Consider the following 21,754-nt stretch of genomic DNA (forward strand, 5'->3'; position numbering starts at 1 on the left):
TAGAGCCCTCTCCAAAAAAACACTTCATTTTCTAGAGAAAGAGAACAGTCTCATATTGGTGCTCTTTAGTTTAAGTTCCTCTTCACCTCACTTTGTGTTTGCAAATGTTTCTTATTTAAAGTTTTCTTCTAACCAAAAATGCACCGTGTTATGGTTAAAAAAGCTTATTATGTTAATTTAAAAAATGCATTTATAATTTTGAAATGAACCCATTAAAATCAGTTCATATCAAATTAAAACGTTGTATATTTAGATATTGTAACTTGTGAATAAACCAAAAAAAAAAAATACTAAATAATATTTTTAATGCACAATCTCAAGATATAAAAAACATGTATAATTGTGAAATGAACCCATTTTATAAAATGAAAGCAGATAGTGTAACTTGTGAATAAACCCCAAAACATAAAATATTGCAAAAAAGAAAAGAAAATGAAACAAACATATAGGCTACCGGTATTATACATATATATATATATATATATATAGCTATAGTTAATTTTAACTTTATATTCATAACTCTTTATTTCTTTTATTTTATTTGAACAAAAATGAATGGTCTTTTATGAATGCAGAGTAACACAGCTGTCTTTCAAGTGAACACTGCTACTTACTGCCCCAGTGTGAGTTTGTCCTGAAGTACAGTACACTGGTGTTATCGCGAGACTGGACCATTAACAACCTGCTTGACACCCACCCACACACACACACACACACACACACACACTCGCAGCGCGGAGCTTCACCCGCACCGGACTCGAGTCGCGCTGAGGAGCGGAAACACAGACTCAACATCTGGACACACACCATGAGAGCACGCGGCTCCATCTGAGGACACAGCGGTGAGTGCGTGCACGCTTTGATCTGGACTCCAATGTGACACAATGTATCCGCGGCGCGTTTGATCCGCGATTCTGTCCGCGTTCCGCCGCCGCTGCTCTTCACGACACCGACCTGAGCCACATCAGTTTACGAGATGATGTTTGCGCGTGAAATAAGGCATTAAAGGAGGAGAAAATCGCGTAAAAGTTCCGCGTAATTCGCCGCTGTCTTGTTCTCGCGAGTTTGTTTTAAAACAAAAGTGTCCTGTCATGAGCTCGATCGCGCTTCCAAAACTTTCAATCAGCGAGACGCGTCCGTATAAAGATCGCATTAGAATTATAACGCGTTAAAAAGCAAAAACTCAGAGAAGTTTGAGGTTCCTCAGAGGAACATATGGCATAAAGACACAGCTGGAGATTTGAGGCTGATGTCAGAGCAGCTGACTCTACCAGAACACACACACACACACACACACACACACTCCGCTCACATGGACGAGGTTGCGTTCAGTCGTCTGCTGCTCTGGATCTGTTCTTTTCATTGAGTTTCTGTGATGTTCGTCATGTTTGAGTTGGAGATGTGAGATGTTGTTTGCGCATGACTGGATTTACTCTCATTCACTGCTGCTGTTCGATGGGAAGCGCAAAGTGAAGATCAACCGAGAGAAGAGGGTATGTTGAGGTTTGCGATCTTTTATTTGTTCTAGTTTCTAAGCTTTTATCCACTGTCTTGAATTCATCTATATTTTGGCATGTACTGTAGCTGCGCGATGCAAAATCTCGAAAGCACGACTTCTTTTGAATGATATCGCTTTTGTTCGTCTTTGGTGTCTGTGTGCTGAATTAGAAGTAAAACAAACGATTCTTTTGTAGCCTGGGACTATAATCCTGGGACAGCTGTTTGTTGTGCATCTTTGAAACTCAATTCTAATGTCAGTTTTTGACAGATATACTGCAGCTGCGCGGTGCAAACATCATGGAAGGACCTGCTTTTTAATGGAGTAGGATATCTTTGGGGGTCTGTGTAGTGAATTAGAAGTCAAATAAAAAGTTTGTTTCATAGCTTATAATTCTGAGATTGTTGTGCATTAAAAAGCATCTTTGAAACGCACAAATGTCAATTTTTGACAGTCGGATATAATGTAATCTTGGAAGCACAACTCGTTTTTAATGTATAGGATATTGCATTTGTCTGTCTTCAGTGGTCTTTGTTGAATTAGAAGCAAAATAAATGATTTTTTTTGTAGATTGAAACTATAATTCTGAGTTCTGGGTTTAAAAAGCATCTTTGAAACCCACAATTACATGTCAGTTTTTGACATTTACTGAAGCTGCGCATCGCAAACATCTTGGAAGCACATCTTGTTTTTAATGTATTACGATATTGTATGCATATGTATGTTAAATTAGTAGTGAAATAAACTATTCTTTTGTAGCTTGAAACTATAAATCTGAGACAGCTGTTTGTTGTGCATTAAAAAGATATCAGTTTTTGACAGACATACTGCAGATGCATTGCAAACATCTTGGAAGAACAACATATATTACTTTTGTTTGTCTTTGGTGGGCTGTATATGTTGAATTAGAAGTGAAATACAAGATTCCTTTGTAGCTTCTGAGTTCTGAGTGTTTGAAATGCAACCAAATGTCATTTTTTTGACAGTCGATATAATGTAGCTGGATGAACTTTCTCAGAGGCCTTCAGTGTGTTTTCATGTTGAATTAGAAAGATTTTCTGTGAGATAAAACCTTTTTTCTTTTTGTTGTGCATTTTATATGATACAGATTGTTTCAAAGCAGCTTCGCAGGTAAATAGCATGCAAAAAAAAATCTTCTACATACATATGAGAAGCGCTAGAAGAAAGAAAGCAGCTGGGAAACCCACGGCTCGTGTTTGTAATGCAGAACACAGCGAGTTGAGTCTACTTTTGTTCGTCTCTGGCGGCCTGTAGATGCACCGTTGTGAATGGCTACCCGGTTTATTTAACATCCAGTTTTTCCTGTTTTCTGGCAGGTCACGCCATAAGAATGGAGTTCCCAGACCACAGCCGCCAGTTACTGCAGTGCCTGAGTCAGCAGAGACACCAAGGCTTCCTCTGCGACTGCACCGTGCTGGTGGGAGAGACGCGGTTCAAAGCGCACCGAGCCGTTCTGGCCTCATGCAGCATGTACTTCCACCTCTTCTACTGTGACCAGCTGGACAAAAGAGACGTGGTGCATCTGAACAGCGACATCGTGACGGCGCCGGCGTTCGGGCTGCTGCTGGAGTTCATGTACGAGGGAAAGCTGGAGTTCAGCGCTCTTCCGGTGGAGGACGTCTTGGCAGCGGCCAGCTACCTGCACATGTACGACATTGTGAAAGTATGCAAAGGAAAGCTGAAAGATAAGGAACAGAGCGAGGTGGAGTGCGTCGAGAAGGCAAACGGTCACCCAGACAGGTAATAGAGTGCATGTATATATACCCAGGTGAAAAAAAAGGACACTTCCATAAAATACTTAAAGTGCTCTATCTGCGCACTTAATATATACTAAAAATGATTCTTAAGGGGAGACACTGCAGGCAAAAGCATTGTTTTTTCATGCACCTGTCAAGATTTGGGGCCTTTTGGTTTTTCATGAAGTGTTTTGTCAGACTAGTGGAATGAAAACATTTTAAAGACACTGTTAAGAGTTTCATTTATAGCACTTTATCTGTTTGTGTCAATAGCTTTCAATTACAATACATATTTTTAAAGGTCGTTTTCTCATAAAACTCCATAAAACTCCACTTTAGTAGCACTTACACACACAAAACATTACATGTTTTATTCCTGTCTGTATCCTGAACGTTTTTACAGAGGGATTTGTTCATATATATAGTTTGCTTGATTATATACAACATTTTATTCTCCAAAAAACTGTGAAAATATATTGTAAGTATTTTCTGAATTACGGAGTGACAAAAATTAGATATCCAAACTTCTGTAAAAATATTTGACTTTAATATGTCAAAATATTAAACAAGAATTTTGAAACTGACTTCATCCAGATTTGAGAAATGTATGCAAATTAGTGCATATTTCATTAAATAATGCCTCATTTGCATATTTAAACCTAACATGTTTGCAATTATCAACGTAATCAATCAACTGGATAAGGCAATAACTATTAGTAAAAAAATGACCCTATTCACCTGCAGTGTCTCGCATGAAAACAAACTTGAGATCATCTACAACGGTGCTAATTTGAGACACCATGAATCTGAACTAAAATGCACTTTTAACATACTATCTCTGTATTAAATATGTGTTTAACCATCTATCATATACTAGTACACTCAAGAGTACTACTAAATACATTTTTGAAATACATGAGAGTATGTTAAAAGCACATTTTACTTCATCTTCATGGTGTCCCAAAATAGCACAGTTGAGTACACTTAGGTGATATTAAGTTAATCTAAAGAAGTACTAAATAATCTTTGTAGTATATTAAGTACAAAATTAGTGCGTGAACATAGAGCACTTTATAACTATATTATGGAAGTGTACTTTTTTCCACCTGGGTACTGAATGTTAAATTAGTAGTGAAATAAATGATTCTTTTGTTGCTTGAAACTTTAGATCTGGGCAGCTTTGGACAATGTTACCCATTCTCAATGGGAAAGTGCCCAAGCAATATTGCCCGGTGTGTTATCAGCATCAGACAGCTGTTTGTTGTGCATTAAAAAGCATCATTGAAATGCAATTAAAATGTCAGTTTTTGACAGATATACTGCAGCTGTGCATTGGAAATATCTTATAGGGTGACCATTTTTACAGGACACGTCCTGGCCAGGACTTCTGTATTTGGCTCTGTTTTCCTGTTGTCATACTTGCTGAAGGTAATGATCGACCAATAATATGCAGGCATTGTACATAATCGACCAAACGTGTAGCATGAGAAGGTGGGATCTACAGAGAACGGTCAAAGCGATGCAAATACACACACATGTTCGGTGTGTTAGTTCATTCGTTCGCTCGTTAGCACAGACCGATCGTTGTATGACATTAAAGTACAGCGACTGCGATTCAAAAGCATAAGAATCCATCTCTCGCGGATGTCATACAACGATTGATCTACACAGCGCAAACAGCCAAAACCTGGACATTTTAGGCAATATCGAAATCCTGGCAAGGACGTGTCCTATAAAAATGGCCCGTATGGTCACCCTATCTTGGAAGCGCAGCTCCTTTTTAGTATAGTAGGATATTAATTTTGTTTGTTTTCAGTGACCTTTGTCGAATTAGAAGTGAAATAAAAGTAGCTTGAAACTACAGTTGTGTCCCTGCAGCACAAAAGCAGTCATCAGTAACACGGGTATATTTGTAGCAATAGCCAACAACACATTGTATGGATCAAAATTATAAATTTTTTATTTTATGCCAAAAATCATTAGGATATTAAGATCATGTTCCATGAAGATATTTAGAAAATTTCCTACCGTAAATATATCAAAACTTAATTTCTGATTAGTAATATGCATTGCTAAGAACTTCATTTGAACAACTTTAAAGGAGATTTTCTCAATATTTAGATTTTTTTGCTCCCTCAGATTCCAGATTTTCAAATATTGTCCTACCAAACCATACATCAATGGAAAGATTATTTATTCAGCTCTCAGATGATGCATAAATCTCAGTTTTAAAAAATTGACCCTTAAGACTGGTTTGTGGTCCAGGGTCACATTTCTGAGTTCTGAGCGTTTGAAACTCACAACCAAATGTCCATGTTTGACAGTCAATATAATGCGGCTGCATGAATTTCTCAGTGGCCTTCAGTGTGTTTTCATGCCTGAGAGGTGGACAGTAGTGAAGTATTTCACTACTTTTCAAGTGTCTGCACTTTATCAGTGTTTTTCTTTAGAAAACGTTTACTTCACAACATTCCAAAGTATACTTTTATTGCACTACATTTCATTTTAAATATCATTTAATACTTAATTACATTAGAAATCTATTACTTTCTTTCTTTTACTCGAGTAAAAATAATTCAATGTTTTACTAAAAGCACAAAATTTTTAATGTTCTTAAGTATTAAAGATACACAAAAAAACAACACCTTTTATTTATAAAATATAGTGCAGTAAAAAGTCTGACATTATGTTTTGGAATTTAGTGAAGTAAAAGTTTTCCAAAGAAAAACACTGATGAAGTACAGATTAGGGATGTAATGATTACTGGTTTGATGATAAATCAAATCAAAGTAAAATTCCCCATGGTTAGTATTACCATTTTATATTTTAATTATCATTAAAACTGTATTCGATTACCGCAATTTGAACAACTGAGGATGCAGCATAAAGCACAGTTCTCACAGACTACTTTTGTTTTGAGTGAAAATAAGGCAGAAAAGCTGGTAGGCTTTAAAAGAGTACTAAGGAAATTAAACAAATGAATGAATTATATTAATGTACCTCTGAAGATTCTGTCTGTCTTCAGAAAAGATTCAATGGCATTTAGTTTTCACCTTCGCTCCATGTAATTCACGGGAAACAGCTGTAATTCTGCTGCTCCAGAAGCGCCACCTGCTGGCAGAGAGTGGATTTACAGAGACTTACATTCACATTCAGCTTGTGTGCAGTTTCTGTCTGGCCAAAAAACAGACAGATTTTGCATGCCCTGCTGTGAATTTTGACCGGCTGATGAAAAAACAAGCTTATGTGGATTCTACACATTTAAACAATTCAGATAAGCTATATAGAATTATTTATGGAGCAGATAAAATACATATAATCATTTATTAATCAATTATCATTTTGACTCAACCCTTTTCTTTATTTAAAGGCTGAAATGTGAGGTTTACCTTTTTATGAAACCTTTTCAAAGCTTTCTTTGAACATTTACAGTAGATATCTGAACATGCTATATTAGATAAACAGTTTCCAGTCATGTTGTCTTTTAAAATCCAGACATCATTGGTCATGTTATTGTTTTAGTGCAAACCAAAACTCATTTTATTTGTTGTTTGTTGATTTCAAATATAAAACTTGGTGAAGTGATTTAGGTGTCGGTACTTTTTGAACATTTCCAGCACATTTTAACAATGCCGTGATAATACTGATCATTTTGGTCACTATAATCGTGATGAGAAATGTTTATACCAGATACTTATTAAACTTTCACTTCACTACTGTCCACCTCTGCATGATGTTGCATTAGAAAGATTTTCTGTGAGATAAAGCCTTTTTTTCTTTTTGGGTTGCAAGGTCTCCGGATCTTGTAGGTGTCAATTATGTGTCAGCCGAGGCCGAGGCCTGTGTCCGAACAGCTGGAAAAACAAAAGCTGATGTCAGTAGTTCGGCCGTCGCCGTGTCCCAGAGGTCCCGGGCGTCGGATGACACAGACCGCGCGCTGGATTTGTCTTTCAAGCCTCTGTCGAGCCGAGACGCCTTCCACCCCTCCTACGTCTCGGGACAGCTGGCCCTCGACAGCCAGCAGCAGGGCACCGAGCCACTTGTTAAAGATGAACATGACTTGCTGTCAGAGCAGGAGGACGGTGATCCGGTGAGCCCAGAGAGCCAGTGCTTTGGGAATATCGCCAGGAGTTCGGTGGTGACAGGGTTCGCTGGCCTTTTCCCCGAAAACAAGGCCACAGCTTCGCTGCTCCCTCCGGACGATGACCTGATGGAGGAGGAGAACGGGTTGCATGTGCGTTCGGAGCATCATCTCGGGGACAGCGAGGGCGAGGATGAGGACGACCTGGCGTCTTCAGACATCTCCACATCCAGCGGGGTTCTCCTCCCACCGGGCAGGCAGCAGGTTTGCATATGTCCTCTCTGCAGCAAAGTCTTCCCAAGCGCTCATGTGCTCCAGCTCCACCTCAGCTCGCACTTCAAGGAGAAAGACGGCGTTCGCTCCAAGCTCTCGCCCGACGGCTCCGTCCCGACCTGCTCGCAGTGCGGCAAGACCTTCTCCTGCATGTACACGCTCAAGCGGCACGAGCGCACACACTCCGGCGAGAAGCCGTACACCTGCGGACAGTGCGGGAAGAGCTTCCAGTACTCGCACAATCTGAGCCGGCACGCCGTGGTGCACACGCGAGAGAAACCGCACGCGTGCAAGTGGTGCGAGCGGCGCTTCACACAGTCCGGCGATCTCTACCGACACATACGCAAGTTCCACTGCGGCCTCGTCAAGACGCTCGCTATAGGATGAAGGAGGGACAAACCCGGGGAAATCACGTCCTTTTGTATAAAAACAACAGCAGTTTTTATAAAGAAGAAGAATAATAATATCCAGTATTTTGCAGGTGGCAGAAAATCAGTTCATTAATGACTGTAAAACACAATTGTGTCTCCAGCAATCAGCAGTTTGATGCACTTGGGTCTTTGACATCATATATATATATATATATATATATGTATGTGTGTGTCTGTTTGTGTGTTAAATATATTGAAATATAATTAAAATATATTGTACATTTCATAATATATATATATATATATATATATATATTCAACTGTTTTTAACTACATATATATACTGTATATGTTACATATATTAACTGTTTTATGTATATTACATATAACAGTTCTTTAACTATATATATATATATATATATATACACACACACACACACAAGATGTCAAAGTCTCAGATGCATCAAAATATTGATGAACATTAAAAAAGAAATATATATATATATATATATATATGAACACAGTGCACTGATAAAGCAGTTCTACAGCTCCGTCCAGAAGATTTGCTTTTGTATCTGCTGTAATTTATTACAAATCATCTGAGCTTCATGACAGAGAAAGTTTTGAAGAAGTCCTTTGTTCATGATTTCCTTGTTTTTCTGCGTAATCACTGAAGTCCAGAAGGGCAGATTTAATTTATGCTGTTTCAGTTGTGTGTGTTTTTGTCTCCTGAAGGGCTTCGTCACTGAAATGTTTCACTGAAGCACTTGACAACATTTAAAGTGACGTCACCTTTTAAAGCCACTGGCTATCGGTCAGGATTACGTGCTTTTCTTTTAGTCGAGGACTGGATTTGATCCGACCCTCATCAGATCGTAGCGTTTGATGGTGGTCTGGGTTTAGAAGACATGGACTAGTTAAGCTTAAACTAATATCAGAAGAACGTCGATTCTTCTATTTTTTTAACATCTGGAATGCTTGTTGTTTTATTACATATCTCTTTCTTCTTTCTGCAAACAGAAATATGGTTGAACCACTGCTGACTGAATCTCAGAAACGTTTTGACAGCATTTTCTTGATTATTTTCTGCTCATTTGACGGATTCTTTATGTAGTAACTAGCACTAAAACCCACGTTATGCTGTGTTTCATCGGTCCTGATAAACTTGATTAGTAATTTATTAGCTGGCTTTGGTTCAGGGTTTACTCTAGACTTGATGTTTAAAGCGCTCTAATGTTGGGATAATCGTGAGTACCTGATTTCATCGACTATCGAGCACTTCACTGATAGATACATTCATATACCGTAGGCTGCTATTTCTAACTGTGTATTTATTGTAAATATGTATTTTATTTATCAAATCATTGTCACATTTCGTTTAGGATACAGTATGACGGAAATCTCTGGTAAAAGCTGCAGTTTCTCACAGTCTTCCAGTTAAAATCGCTGTGGTTGTCTGAACTCTCCTCGTTGGTTCACAAGCACAAACATCCCAATGACATGAAGACTAATAATCTACCTGAAGCACCCACAAGTATGATATTTCTGATGATGATGCACATGTAAAAGCAAGCATTCTGTTGCATATCTGCATCATGATTCAGTTTATTGACTATTTACAGTTTATTATTTTAATTTCTGTGCAAATTAATATCAAGCTACGCTGGAGTTTGTGGGCTAACAGAAGATTTCTGGTGATTTTTGTGCATTTGAATGTTTTTGAATCCTTCTTTTCTTATTTTGACGATCATATGTACATTGACGCTGTTCCTCATTCGAGATTCACATTTCTGATGCTATTCAACATTCATAAAAGCCAGTATATGAATGCAATAATGAACTGAATGATTCAGCGTTTCTGCTCTTTTAACACGATGAAGGTGTTTCTCAGTTCAGTCTGCTGTAGATGTACATTAATACCAGATTATTGTCTTCTAAAGGTTCAAACTGTGAAATTGTATAATCGTGAGTAATATTTATTGATTAGTTTCTTGTGCAAAATCTCAGAATTTTGACTTCTAAATTGAAAGATGATACTAAGTTGAGACTTTTTAATAGACTTTGTAGAAGTGCCATTAGATGTAATATAATTTTTTGATAAACAAAAGCATATTTTATAGAAAACAAAAGCTTCATTGTAAGTCCTTTAGTGAATGTAGATGACAATCTGTATGAATTGATTTTGCCTGAATTCTTTGGTAATTTATTTGGATTCATTGTTTGTTTGTGTGTTTGCGCTTGCTTTGCTCTCTTTCTTTCTTTCTTTCACGTTTGTTTGTGCTGTGAAAATGTGACAATCTTTATCTAGATCTTTATTTAGCTGAAGCGTAGATTAAACAACATTTTCTGTGGAATTATTGTGCTTGGTTTTTTTTTTTTAAATGATGCTAGAGCGACGTTGCGCTTCAGAAAAACTCCATTCTATGAATATTTACCAGAAGAAAGATTATCAAGTTATAAGAATAATCATCCTCAGTTTCTCTTCATCTTCAGTCATGGAAAACCTGTGCATTTGCAATACCTTTAAAATTGCCCAGAAGCTGTTAAAATTAAAAAAGTGTGAGTGTAATCTCTGAAATATGATTTTTTAAAATCATTCTAGGTGACTAGAAAAGTCATGGACATGCATTGGTTAAATAAATCTGATATTTTTATAAGGATTATTAGAGAGAAGAAATAATGGAAGATTAAAATAATTTTGTTCATGAATGAAAAAGAAAACACAAAAGGAGTGATTTATTTCTGTAGGGTTAAAATTAAAACAACCTAAATCAGTCCAGTATGTTTCCAATGAACTCTACAGTATTTTGGCATAAGTTCATCAGCTGTAGAATCTAGTTTAATTAGACTGATGTCAACATCTTCATAAAACATCAAACTACACGGTAAAAATAATAAAAATGACCCAGGTGAAAGTTCTGTAGTTAACTTAAATTCCATAATTTGCTCAGATTTAACTCTTTTTCAGTGTAATTTCTATAAAATTATATTTTTTAAAAATGCTGCAGGTGACTGTAAAAGTCAAGGAAATTTATAGGGTGACATTTCAGAGTTGAATTCAGGAAGAAATAATGGAATATTTACATCATTTTTGTTCTTGAAGGAAAAATAAAATTATGTGCAATATAATAAAGTTGGCAACATATTCAAGGGATAAATCATTATGGTTTTCATAATAATAAAATAATATTTGCTTCTGTTGGCCTGAAAAAAAAAAATAAAAGGAAATACAAAAATAACTTAAATGAGTCCAGAATGTTTCCAATCAAACTCTACAGTATTTTGGCACAAGTTCATCATCTGTAGAATCTAGTTAAATTATGCAGTGGATGCCCTCATCATCATAAAAGTGAAAGAATATATGACCCAGGCAACTTTACTAAATTCTTAAAGTCTCGAAAAATTCTGTATTTAATATAACTTTCCTTGTTTCATTGCTCTTTTTGAGTGTAATCTCAATAAAACGATCTTTTAAATCCTTCCAGGTGACTGGAAAACTCATGGACCAGGAACAAATGATCTCAAATGTTTTTCCAAGGAGGTTTATTTTGGAGATCTATGCACAGAAAACCCTTCAGCTTCTCCTCAATACAGAGGATGATGTGGACGTAAGATATAAAGCAGGTGCTTTAGATTCAGTTTTAACCCTTAAAAAGATTTAACTTCTTTAACGAAAGAACGCCTCCTTCACTGGACTCTCATTTGCATTCTGAGCAAACAAACATTCACACCGGAGGAGGAGAGGAACTGCGTGGCTAATTCGGAATCTCAAAGCCAATTCACTGGTCATTTTCTTAGCGAGCGAGATGCTAATTATTCTCCGACTGCAGCACATGTAAAGCAATCCAGCTGCTCGGCGGTGTGATTCCCATGACCCTGCCCCCATCCGCCCCTGCAAACAGCCTGACTCTTTTGTGTGCGGTTAGTAGTTTGGTGTGTCTATTGTCCGCTCCGGCGCTCAGGTTCTGCCCTGAAGCTCAGTGAACCGCTGCAGACCCGCGTGGTGAAGGGAGCGAGGTGTAAATAAGGGTGTGTGGTGATCTGGCTGGAAATACTAGAATTTAAACCAGAGGCCTGGAGGATTACACTTTACTGACATTTCACCTGCTGCCAGAGACCAGTTATATCATCAAAAACCAGAGGAGGAAAAACAACATTAAATGTTGATGGTCTAATTGTGCATAAATAAATCTGCCTTCAAATGGGAGGAGAAAACATGCTTTTTGATGTTGATGTCAAAGGTCATGTGGCAATGAACAGGGAATCAAATTTATTTATGTATGTAGCTTTTATCACAATACACTGTTTCGCAGCAGCTTTGCAGAAAATCGTCATGTTAATAATATCTTCATGCCTTCTAGATGCAGATTAGAGAAAACCCAAGCAACGCCCTAGTAACCACTCAAAAAACAACAACAACCCAATAGCAACCATTCAGAACAGATAGAAAATACATACGTGAATATCAACAAGCTAAAATGCTCACATGTGAGCAACCACCTAACAACACCCTAGCAACCACCCAGAAAGCCCTAACAACCATTCAGTACAGAAAAATGCATACCAACAAGGTAACAATTATTTCATGTAAACGTTTTGTATAGCTCTATGTAAAGCGACCTTGAGCAATGGAAAGGCGCTATATAAATAAAACTTCTTCTAACAATGCTCAGCCTTACAAATACAAACCACCTATCAGCCACCACCCTGCAACATTGTAGCAACCACTCAGAAACCTTGGCAACACCCTAACAACCACTCAGAATGGCGAGAAAAATGCATGTTTATATCAACAAGCTAAAAATGGTCACAACACGTGAGCAACCACCCGGAAGACCCTAGCAACACCTTAGCAACCACTCAGACAGCCCTAGCAACTCCATAGCAACCACTCAGAACAGCTTGAAAAATGCATACTTGTCAACAAGTTAAAAATGCTCACAACACGAGTAACAACCTAGCAACCGCTCATAACACGAGTAACAACCTAGCAACCCCAGGCGACATTAAAAAGGGTTAACTTGGGGGAAATATTTCAAATGAATCATTCAAAATGTTTAGAGCCATTTAAAAAGCAAACACTACAGCTAAAAGGACAATGTTAAAACAATAGTTTAGTCTTTCATTTTGCATATTGTTTTCATTTCTATTGATTTTAAGGGCACTTAATTTTGCGAACTGTTTGGTCTCCCCTTGATATCTGATATAAAATCTGTAAACCAGCTGAAGGACTGGACTAGACAACAAGCAAATGAGAAGCAAGCATGCCATGACTAGTTGCACTCTTTGATGAGCGCGCTGTCGTCTCTTTGACTTAATTAGATGTGCGTTTTGCCCTCGCTTATCAAAAAGCTTCATGTAATTTCCATTTCACCACGGCTAGCACATTTGCATGTATTCCCCAGACGACAGCAAGTCTTTGTAGGAGAAGTGAAGTTGAAACTTGGATGTCTTCACCTCGCAAGGCCAGCGGTGGGAGACCTTGACCTCTGAACGGACGGCCGGGGACATCTGGTGCTGGCCATGTTTATTTATTTATTTACCTCATAACAAAAGACAGGTGGTCACACTTGAAAAGGAGCGATGCAGCCTCACACACACACACACACACACTCCTGCACATAAAACAGAAAAAGAGCAATGCTCTGTCAGAGACGAGACCTTTGTGTCATATATAATTAACATCAAAACATTATATCCTCAATATCACCTTTTTAGCACTGTGGTCATACAGTGATGCTGTGATACTTTAATAAATATCATGATATGTTGTTATGCAGCATCATATTTTCAAGGTATTTTACAGAATACCATAGTACTAACATGGTGCAAAAATCATGATAATACCATATCCTCAAAACAAACCAGCAACACTCTAGCAATTGCTTTGAACAGCTTGATTAATTGTAAAGAACACATACAACAACAAGAAAAAACACACAATTCCTAAATCTAATTTTGAAATTTTGTATTTCTGATCCAATTTGTTGTTGAAATAGTGGCTGTCATTATAATTTTTTTTTATCATGACTTTGTTTTTTACATAAATTAGACTAAACTTAAATAGCAGGTTAATAACTTCAGCTAAGTAAAACTGAATTTATATTTGGCTCATATAGGTTAGTGAGTTCATTTTTCTAGCCAACTAACGAGCAATGGGGACTAACTGTAATGTAAATGTATTGTTTACAAGTCTTTCTGCGGTTGAAACACTGATTGAGCAATTACACGAGATATGATACGTTTCAGTAAGTGGTACTGTATTTTTAACAGTATTGGGGGTAACCATTACAAGTAACGCAAATTATGTAATGATTACTTTTTTCAAGTAACTAATAAAGTAACATTACTTTTTCATTTACAAGAAAATATCTAAGTTACTTTTTTCCCCATTTGTTGACTGCCAGCTCTCCTGTCCGCATGTTGAGAAATCGAGAATAGTAAGATGTTACTGTAGTTCTAGAATAAATGTGAACATGCATCTCACTTGTAAAAAAACTGTGAAATGCAACTCAGAATGACGCAAACCTGCAATAATTAAATGTTAAATAACACATATGTGTTTTGTATTTAATCCCATTATATTAACCAATGTCTTTGCTGCTTCAATGATCCAATTCAACCATACTAATAAGCAAAAATCACTCTTGATAAACATTTGTGCTTCTTTTTTTATTGCTGAAGTGTGTTGAACTTTCTTCTTTTATGTTCTATTTTACAGACGGTGAATTTAGATTTCCTTCAGCCTGAGGCGTCTTCATTTCACTTTTGGTGTGAAAGGGCTTTTGCATTTGCCAAAAATAGAACTTTTTTTATATTAAACCAAACAAGCAAGCCCTGCCCAGATTTAAAAAGTAACGCAAAAGTAACATGATGCATTACTTTCCATAAAAAAAATAAATGAGTAACGTAATTAGTTACTTTTTTAGGGAGTAACACAATATTGTAATGCATTACTTAGAAGAAGAAACTCTGAAGAAGTAGCAGTTCACGAATCATTTACAGTATATCGGAGCTTCAAAGCACGTATCGCAAATCATTGGATTAAGATCGGGACTTCGGAGCGGGTTTGCCGGACCGAAAGACATTGAACACTCTCGGTAAGATACGTGTACCATTACTCCCTTACTAACAACATCAGAACACCATATCAAACACCCCAGCAACACCCTAGCAATCACCAAAAACAGCTAGAAAATTAATTCTTGTGTGAACAAGCTAAAATGCTAAATCACAAATGAGTAACCATCTAGCAACACCTTAGAAACCACTCAAAATAGCCTAGCAACCACTCAAACACCCTAGAAACCCCCCAGCAACCACTCAGAACAGCTAGAAAATGCATCATTTTGTTAACAACCACCCAGAACACCCTGGCAACCACTAGAAACCCCTAGCAACCACTCAGAACATCTAGAAATTACATACTTGTATCAACAAGCTATAAATGCTCACAAGCAACACCCTAGCAACCACTCAGAACACCCCAGAAACTCCCTAGCAACCACTCAGAACACCCTAGACATGCCCCAGCAACCACTCAGAACAGCTAGAAAATGCATTATTTTGTTAACAACCACCTAGAACACCCTGGTAACGACGTAGAACACTCTAGTATCATCCTAGCAACCACTCAGAACAGCTACAAAATGCATTATTTTGTTAACAACCACCTAGAACACCCTGGTAACGACTTAGAACACTCTAGTATCATCCTAGCAACCACTCATTACAGCTACAAAATGCATTATTTTGTCAACAACCTCTCGGAAAGCCCTAGAAACACCCTAGCAACCGCTCATAACAGCTACAAAATGCATTCTTTTGTCAACAACTACCTAGAACATCAATGAATCGTGAAATTATGCATAAACTTTGACTATGTTTGAAAAACTCATGGAAATCAAAAGTTGACTGTAAGAAGGGGGATTTTAGTAACATGTCCTTCTGTCCTGTATGGAGCATGAGCTGATGGAGGAGCAGAAGAGGAGTCCAGCGCACAGCTGTCACTCCTTCACTACACACACTTGTATTTATAGCAGTTGCATCACCGCGGCCGGCCGTGTGTCTGCGCACAGCTGCTCTGTACAAATGGGGGGTGATGCAGAGCCACACGCCTGGACTTAAGTGCGTCCAGGAGTCAGCAGGGCCCAGCAGGCCTTCGGGGGTCCCTGGCATGTGGCGTGGGGAAAGAGGAGCCACCTCGGATGTCACGGCTGTGACCTTTTACAGTAAAACGCTTGTGATGAAAGTCTGGACAGCTGCAGAGAAGCACAGACAAAAGAACAGGGGTGTCAGGAACATCTAATTGCTTTTCCATCTCCACAGCATGCATGAAGACTCCTGCCCTCAGTATCACGATCCACATTAAAAGATCACATCATCATTTACTCACCTCTGTGTTGATGTTGAAGTCAGTGTCAATCTTCCACACAATCATGACATGAAAGAAGTTTTCAAGCTTCAAAAAGGAGGCAAAAGTATCATAACAGTAGTTCATACAACTAGTCTGCCATATTCAGCGTCGTCTGAAGTCATATGATCCTTTCTGTGAGGAACAGACCCAAATTTGCATCATTATTTAGAATTACAGGCAGGTGTGTTTGATTTGGGTCGCAGCCAAACTCTCCATATCCCTGATTTAAGAGCTGCATGTTTAATAGTGACAGCATGTAAAGAAATGCAATATCTATTTAAATATTCATGAAAATAAACATTTTGTCATATAAGCCAAAAACAAACAGTCCGGTGCAGTAAAGGGTGTCTGCTCTTTATTTAACCTAGTGTTATGTTTAAGTCATTTATAATGGACAAATAATCCTTAAAAAAAAAAAAAAAAAAAAAATAGTACAATGCCATTAAAGTTTGGGGTCAGTATGCTTGTTTTTTCAAGGATGCATTTAATTTAATAAAAAAAAGTGACAGTAAAGACATTTATAATATTACAAAACCTATTTCAAATAAAATTCTGTACTTTTGAACTTTCTATTCATCTGTGAATCATGAAAAATAAAATGAATCCACAAAAATATTGTGCAGCACAACTGTGTTCAACATTGATAATCAGAAATGTTTGTTGATCAGTAAATTAGTATATTATGATTTCTGAAGATCATGTGACACTGAAGACTGCAGTAATGATGCTGAAAATACAGCTGCAGATCACAGAAATACATTACAGTTTAACAGATATTCACAGAAAACAGCTGCTTTAAATATTTCACAATTTTTACTGTATTTCTGATCAATTAAAAGCAGCCTTGAGCAGAAGAGATTTTTCAAAAACAATTTAACTCCAATATAAGACTAAGGTACATTGGTTACACTATGGTACTTTCTACGCCTGAAACAGCAGTTGCTCCAAGCCAGAAGTTGAGTATGAGGTTCAGTGTCTGATCGAGCTTAAAGTGTCTAGTTTACACAGAAGTATGACTTTAGCATCACGAAGTGTTACAGGAGCATCAAACCTCTGGTTCCAGTATCATTTAAAGTCAAATTAATTGTTGCATTGACTAAACAACTTTAACAGACTTCCACTTCATTCTAAAAGAAAAGGCTGCATTAAAAGGTTTCACTTTCAGCAGATGCTTTTATCCAAAGTGACTTCCAAATGAGGACAATGGAAGCAATCAAAATAGTAACGATATGCAAGTGCTGTAACAAGTCTGTTAGTCTAACAGTACACTAGCAAGGTTTTAATTTTTTATATATATATATATATATATATATATATATATATATATATATATATATATATATATGCACACAAAAACAAGTAGATAGAATAGAAAAGGCTAAAAAGGTTTTAGTGATTAGTTTTGCTAGGAGACGGTGAATGTAGTCCTGACAGACAGCTATTCACTGAGAAACTAATGAAGTATTATTCAGGTGCTGCCCTCTAGTGACAAACACCTGATCACACCACTGTTAACAGACATCCAACAATGTGCTATATACCCGTGTCTGTCTATCCATCCAAAAAAAAAAAAAAAAAAAGAAAAAAAAAAAAGTCCCAAACATAATTATGAAAGTACCAATGTCAAGAATTTATTTCAATAGTCATAGGTGTATGTACATAAGAGGGAAATAGCAAGAAACAATGCAAGCATATATAAAATAGGAATCTCATTTACATTTAATTGGTAATGCATTAAAAATATTGTCTGGCGTAATGGTCATCAGTCCATTTGGCAGTTCTGATCACTGCCATCAGGATGAACAGCCACAGCAGAGGATGCGCTCATAACGCTCACTGTAACTGAGCACAGAGAACGAACCCATCAGATTTCAGAAGAAAAACAGGCTTCAGTGAGCAGTCACTCCAGCACGAATCTACAGATCTAATACAGTAAAGTTAAGCATCATGCATGTTTGTTATAGCATGCAAATCCAAAACGTGCATATGAGCCGTTTTAAAGCAGGGCTGCCCAACCCTGTTCCTGGAGATCTACCTTCCTGCAGATTTCAGTTCCAACCCTGATCAAACTCACCTATCTGTAATTATCTCCTCTTAAGTGCTGCTTCAGATCCTAATTAGTTGGTTCAGTTGATTGATCAGGGTTGGAGCTGAACTCTGTACAATACTTCAAAATGTGCTGACAATGTGCTCATGTCAGGCCCAGATTAGGATGAGTGTGTTTCTTCATCAGGTTTGTAGAAATGTGTCTCTGCATCAGTGTCTCAGCAATGGATGCTCTGCAGTGAATGGGTGCCGTCAGAATGAGTCTCCAAACATTTGATAAAAACATCACAATAATCCGCTGGATTTGTTTCAGCTTTTGTCTTCTCCAGATGTTATCTGATGGACTGGAGTGGTGTGGATTGTGATGTTTTTATCAGCTGTTTGGACTCTCATTCTGACGGCACCCATTCACTGCAGAGCATCCATTGCTGAGACACTGATGCAGAGACACATTTATACAAACCTGATAAAGAAACACACTCATCCTGATCTTTAACAGCCTGAGGGTGAGCACATCATTTGTGGGTGAGCTCTTCTATTAAAGGAAATCAAAAGCAGTGTATAATGCGGTTGACTCACTCGGTGACGGCACATAAGGAGCAGCAGCGGTCGGAGCAGATGTTGCACTCCTGGATACACGCTGCACACGCAGGACGCTCGCACTGAGAGCACGGCTTCCTCGAACCAGAGAGCCTCTGACACACAGAACACGCTGAAGGAGCCGCCGCACAACCTGACGACAGACACAGAGTTACTACAGCAGTTCACAGCACACTGCACTCAAGAAAACAGTCTGAGCAAAACCTCAATCATTCAGCCTCAAGTAATCCCAAACATGACTGTGTGAACAACTATTGTGACGGAGGTTTATTCACTTTAACGCCATTTTCATGGCAAGCTCAGAATAAATTACACAAGGTATACAATTAACAGTTACAAAAGACTTCAAATCTACACTAGACAAACTCTAAAATACATTCAGGTCATGCATTAAATCAGCTAAGCATTAAAAACAGTACAATCTAATCAAATCTGCTTCACAGTCAGTGAAGACCGTAACCGTGATCAATAGTCAAAAGGTTTGGATTTAATGAGGTAATGAGAGTTTTTACTCATTTTTGGATGAACTACTGCTTGAAATGCTCTCAACACGTCTTATTAAAAGATTGTAAAACATCCAGTAATCTGTATGTTACGGTTGTTTTACTGACACTGCTTGATTTCACAGGCCTTTATTAAAAACAACATTTCCATCATGTAGTTTTCACAAAATATGAATTTCTAAATTATGTGTCAGCTTTAATGCACTTATCAAAATAAACATAACTCTGACATCAAGTTTCATTTTAATGCTAAGTAAGTATTTAAAATGTTTCACACTTAATTTACAATCTGGAGCAGAATATTTTTCAAAGATTCAATTTAGCTTCACAAAATCAGAAAAATAAGCTTTTCTTTTGCTGTTTAGATGCTGTAAAACACCACAGATTCATCAGAAAAAGGTTATTATCCATAATTCAGACCTTGAATCCAGGATTAGCCTTATAATAATGTTCTACATGTGAAAAACGGCTGAGAATTAAACAAATAGTTGTAATCTGGCTCAGATTCGGACAGGAACCGTGTGTTTTTCTGCTAATTCAGGGAGAAGACAGACAAATGATTCTGAAGCTTCTCAAATGCATCATTTTGTGAGAAAGTGTGACGCGCTTCAGCAAAAGACACCGTTTGTGGAATCAGCAGCACAAAATTAAAAGACTTGGATTTAATTCAGCAGATATGATGCATCTTCATCACATGACGGCACAAATAAGTCTCACGTCACACTGAACGATCACAGCTGCTCTTCTGGATTCACCTGCAGCAGTGTTTGCTCTCTGCAGCCGTCCGTCCAGCCCGATGCAGGTCTGTCCTTTGAGAAGCATCTGATGTCCAGGAGCTGCTGATACAGCGGTCTGACAGGACACCAGTGCGTCTGAGGCCTTCTCCACTCCGTCTCGACCCATCATGGCTTTGGTCCCGCTGAACAGCAGGTGCTTAGTCTTTTCTAATTAAGACAAACAAGAGAGCAAGCAGGGAAAACAAAATAAGCATTTAATAATACTTAAAAATAACCTGCTGGTAATATGAATCAGTTAAAATAACCATTTATATTACAAATAAATGTATTCCCTTATATAAAACTAAAACCTCATTTTTCATGCAACTTATATTAATATTATAAAGCAGCTGTAAGGTTGTGATTACACGCAATGAAACACTTCAGCAATTATGAGCATTAATTAAAATATTTAACAATAACCTGTTGTAAGAAATCATTTTAAATGGGTTAAAAAAAAAGAAATGTATATTAGTTGAAACTATTAATTTCAGCAGCAGAATTCAATTAGGAACAGCTTTAATTAAACTGATCATGATTAGCTGGATTAATAGTCAATATTAGCATCGTTTCTATGATTATCAATAACTCCGATCAATTATAAATGTTTACACTTAATAAAAACATTCCAGTGATTTTGCTGAGATGGTTTTGTCTGTAATAAATATGTTTATATCTCACCATAAATCTGTTGTTTGTACTCGAGTCCGAAAACTGCGCAGTTATTGATCTCCTTCTGACCAACATGCACTTTATACTGCGAGCAGAAGCTCTCGCTGAACGGATACGAGCGCTTCGGCATCTTAAAAACGACAGGTTAGAAAACACGACAAATAAAGCGACGGAGAACGAAAAACAAACTAATTATACAAACAAACAACGCGAACGCGCTCGTGCTTTAAGGACTCCGCTTCTTCTTCTTCATCCGCTGCAGCGGCGGACAGACGCGAGGACGCGCTCAGCGCCACCTGCCGGTCCTCAGGCGAAACACAGCCACTGCTGCTTATGACCGGACACTTCATCTCTTCATCTGTTGTTTGAGCATTTAAACCTGTAGTTTAACTGGTGAAGCATAGCAATGCCAGAGTCATGGGTTTGTTTTATTCTCAGGAAATGCGTGGAGAGATGAAAGATATATACTTTAAGTTTGAATACACGTCAGCCAAAAGGCATGAATGCAAATTTAGTCAAATATTGGGCTTAAAATGTGCGCTTTCCAATACACCACACTTACTTTGATATTTTGTATCGAATGCAATGACATTTAAGAATTTCTATGTTGATATGTCTTTTTTAAACTTTGTTTACACCCTGTCTGATTATTTGATTTGACCTTATTCCTGTAGTGTGCCTTTTGTTTATGTGGTGTATATGATATTTAGGGGGCACTGTACAACAAATAATAATAATAATTAGTATAAATAAAATAGCGT

At 37.6% G+C, this 21,754-nt stretch overlaps 2 protein-coding genes across 8 annotated transcripts; one reads left to right on the forward strand and one right to left on the reverse strand.

Annotated features, from left to right (window-relative positions):
* Positions 1 to 781: 781 nt before the first annotated feature.
* LOC306886299 (zinc finger and BTB domain-containing protein 18.2-like) lies at positions 782 to 7,996 on the forward strand (the record flags this gene model as incomplete). Its single annotated transcript, XM_079443298.1, has 3 exons — positions 782 to 842; positions 2,836 to 3,259; positions 7,048 to 7,996. The coding sequence occupies exons 2-3, from the start codon at positions 2,850 to 2,852 to the stop codon at positions 7,994 to 7,996; spliced, it is 1,359 nt and encodes a 452-aa protein (XP_079299424.1). The 5' UTR covers positions 782 to 842; positions 2,836 to 2,849.
* Positions 2,125 to 21,263, reverse strand: LOC306886301 (apoptosis regulatory protein Siva-like). 7 transcript variants are annotated; one of them, XM_079443306.1, is made up of 6 exons: positions 21,003 to 21,263; positions 20,301 to 20,489; positions 19,022 to 19,175; positions 16,376 to 16,441; positions 14,148 to 16,241; positions 11,498 to 14,090 (listed from the first exon to the last, which is right to left on the reverse strand). In XM_079443306.1, the coding sequence occupies exons 1-4, from the start codon at positions 21,121 to 21,123 to the stop codon at positions 16,417 to 16,419; spliced, it is 489 nt and encodes a 162-aa protein (XP_079299432.1). In that variant the 5' UTR covers positions 21,124 to 21,263; the 3' UTR covers positions 11,498 to 14,090; positions 14,148 to 16,241; positions 16,376 to 16,416. The 7 variants fall into 7 exon arrangements, with proteins under 7 accessions (XP_079299428.1, XP_079299432.1, XP_079299429.1 ...); XM_079443303.1 differs by having other exon boundaries at positions 11,503 to 14,090; positions 16,376 to 16,528; XM_079443302.1 differs by lacking the exons at positions 11,498 to 14,090; positions 14,148 to 16,241; positions 16,376 to 16,441 and adding exons at positions 2,125 to 3,158; positions 6,256 to 6,366.
* Between the last annotated feature and the right edge of the window lie 491 nt (positions 21,264 to 21,754).

This window comes from Barbus barbus, assembly GCF_936440315.1.
Source record: "Barbus barbus genome assembly, chromosome: 20".
In the NCBI taxonomy this organism is placed as follows: domain Eukaryota; kingdom Metazoa; phylum Chordata; class Actinopteri; order Cypriniformes; family Cyprinidae; genus Barbus; species Barbus barbus.

Coding starts and splice junctions, on each gene's coding strand:
- LOC306886301 (XM_079443300.1), bottom strand. CDS start 21,123: ATGCCGAAGCGCTCGTATCCGTTCAGCGAGAGCTTCTGCTCGCAGTAT. Junction 20,490..21,002: donor GTACAAACAACAGATTTATG/GTGAGATATAAA, acceptor TGTCTTAATTAG/AAAAGACTAAGCACCTGCTG. Junction 19,176..20,300: donor GAGAGCAAACACTGCTGCAG/GTGAATCCAGAA, acceptor GTCTGTCGTCAG/GTTGTGCGGCGGCTCCTTCA.